Source organism: Sinocyclocheilus grahami, unplaced genomic scaffold, assembly GCF_001515645.1.
Source record: "Sinocyclocheilus grahami isolate Dianchi unplaced genomic scaffold, SAMN03320097.WGS_v1.1 scaffold229.1, whole genome shotgun sequence".
NCBI lineage: Eukaryota > Metazoa > Chordata > Actinopteri > Cypriniformes > Cyprinidae > Sinocyclocheilus > Sinocyclocheilus grahami.
Window position 1 is genome coordinate 1268964 of NW_015505408.1, and position 2036 is coordinate 1270999.

Sequence of the window (2036 nt, forward strand, 5' to 3'; positions counted from 1 at the left end):
CAACTGTCTGATGCTATCTATCTATCAGCACTAGGCTATATAAGCACTATATACTATATAAGTTACAGCTGATTTCTTATAGAATGCTTTCACAAAAGGACCGTGGAGTTTGCAAAAGCCGGGGAGATATTTTAGTGAATTGTACGATTGATGCAGAAATCCAAAGTTCTGCGAACACATTATTTTACCATAAAACTTGGAATGACAGCACTGACGAGAAAAGTAATAAGCATAGCCATGCATAACCAAATATAATTATTTATTCTTAAAAAAAAAAGTCATTTGTAGAATTATAATATTAAATTTTTTTTTATTTCATATTGTTAAAGTATAATAATTCTGTGTATTTATAACTCAGTAACAATATTAATTCTGCATTAAAACTGGTTAAAGATTTAAAAAAAATAAAAAATTCTGTTTGTCTTCATGGTTTGGTAGTAAAGTGTTACACAAATTATTACAAATTATTATTTAATACCTCTGTGACTACATGACTGAACATGAAGCTTCTGAACCCAGAACAGATATACTGGTTTTTGGACCAATTGTGACTCCAGTTCCCAGGAATTTGACCTCCACCCCATCCACACCAGCAGATGCACCCGTGTCAAATCCAAGTCCCACTTTCACCCCAACTGGACCGGCTTTAGCTGATGCACTGGCAATTTCAGCTGGAGCCATTGCTCCGACTCCCACTGTACTGGCTTCAGCACCAACTGAGGCATTTGGACCTTTGGCTACAGCCTCAAATACACTGTATTCAGCACAAGCTCTTCCAACTCCTGCTTCTGCAAGGTATCCAGCCTTGGGAATCCTCTTTCCTGATTTGTTTTCAAAACCTGACGCATAAAAGCCTTGTTTAGCATAACCGCCTTCTGCATTGGCACCTGCTGGCCGGTCGTACGTGTCAATCATGCGTATGATGTCGCTTGAAGCATTAGATGTATCTTGCGCTCTTGACTTTTTTATGGGAGCCTCGACGATTTCATTTGTGCCAGCATTCTCTTCATCTGCAAATGAAACAGATGAGCTTCAATGCAGTGCAAATAGACATGGATGTTTAGAGAAACAACAAACTTTATATACATGTATGCCATTTTGCGCTGAACATTAGAACACTGTAAATGTGACGAGTTGGTTTTAGTGAACCTTGCAAGCTAATATTTCTGTATTTGTTGTGATTAAGTCTGAGATCTTCATAGTGTGTTAGTGAAGATATATTTTACATAATAAATAATATATTTTTAATTTAATAAAGACACATATTACACCTATTTCTTTGACCTTCAGCATTTGGGAATATTCAGAAACACATATAGGCTACTGTATAACAAACTACATTGAAAAAATGAAGAAGTACATAAATACACAAAATAAATTAACAGATAACACTAAAATGTAGAGTCTGTGCAAAGTCAGTGTTAGTAAATATAGACCAACTATTACAATACACTTTCGTCATCTCCATGGTGGAAATGTTTGGTAGCGGGTATATCGTAGTCTTCATCTGCAAATAAAACAAATGAGCTTTAATGCAGTGCAAATAGACACAGATGTGTAGAAAACAACAAGCTTTATATTAAAATGCACTTACCATTTCCACCATGTCCATGGTGGCTCAACTGTAGTTTTTTAGACATTTTAGTGTGTCACAAGTTCTCAATCTCAATAAGTCTTTGGTAGAGTGTCGTTGTGTCTCGGTCAGTGCCGCTGTTCCATATATATACTGTATGGGGCAGCAACTGAAAGTGAAAGCCAAAAACAAGAAGTCCTGCAGCAGGTTTAATTGGAACCCAAGTCCTTGATCACTTTCCATCCCATATGGAGCCCATTGTCACTTAAAAGAAATGTACAAACAGAAGTGGTGTATGATGAACACGTAAACTAGGACTTGTATTATTTGTTCCTGTTATTTATTAAAACTGAAGCCCTAGAGGATCACATCATATCTTGATCATCCCTTAAGACCCTGACAAAAAATCCAAAACACTCTTAAAAATTAAGATTCTTTATTTGCATCAATGGATCCATGAAGA

The 2036-nt window shown here is 36.1% G+C and overlaps 1 protein-coding gene across 1 annotated transcript; it reads right to left on the reverse strand.

The window, feature by feature from the left end:
- Positions 1 to 486: 486 nt before the first annotated feature.
- On the reverse strand, positions 487 to 1673 carry LOC107597219 (uncharacterized). The gene is made up of 3 exons (XM_016288171.1): positions 1595 to 1673; positions 1447 to 1507; positions 487 to 1010 (listed from the first exon to the last, which is right to left on the reverse strand). The coding sequence occupies exons 1-3, from the start codon at positions 1610 to 1612 to the stop codon at positions 487 to 489; spliced, it is 603 nt and encodes a 200-aa protein (XP_016143657.1). The 5' UTR covers positions 1613 to 1673.
- Between the last annotated feature and the right edge of the window lie 363 nt (positions 1674 to 2036).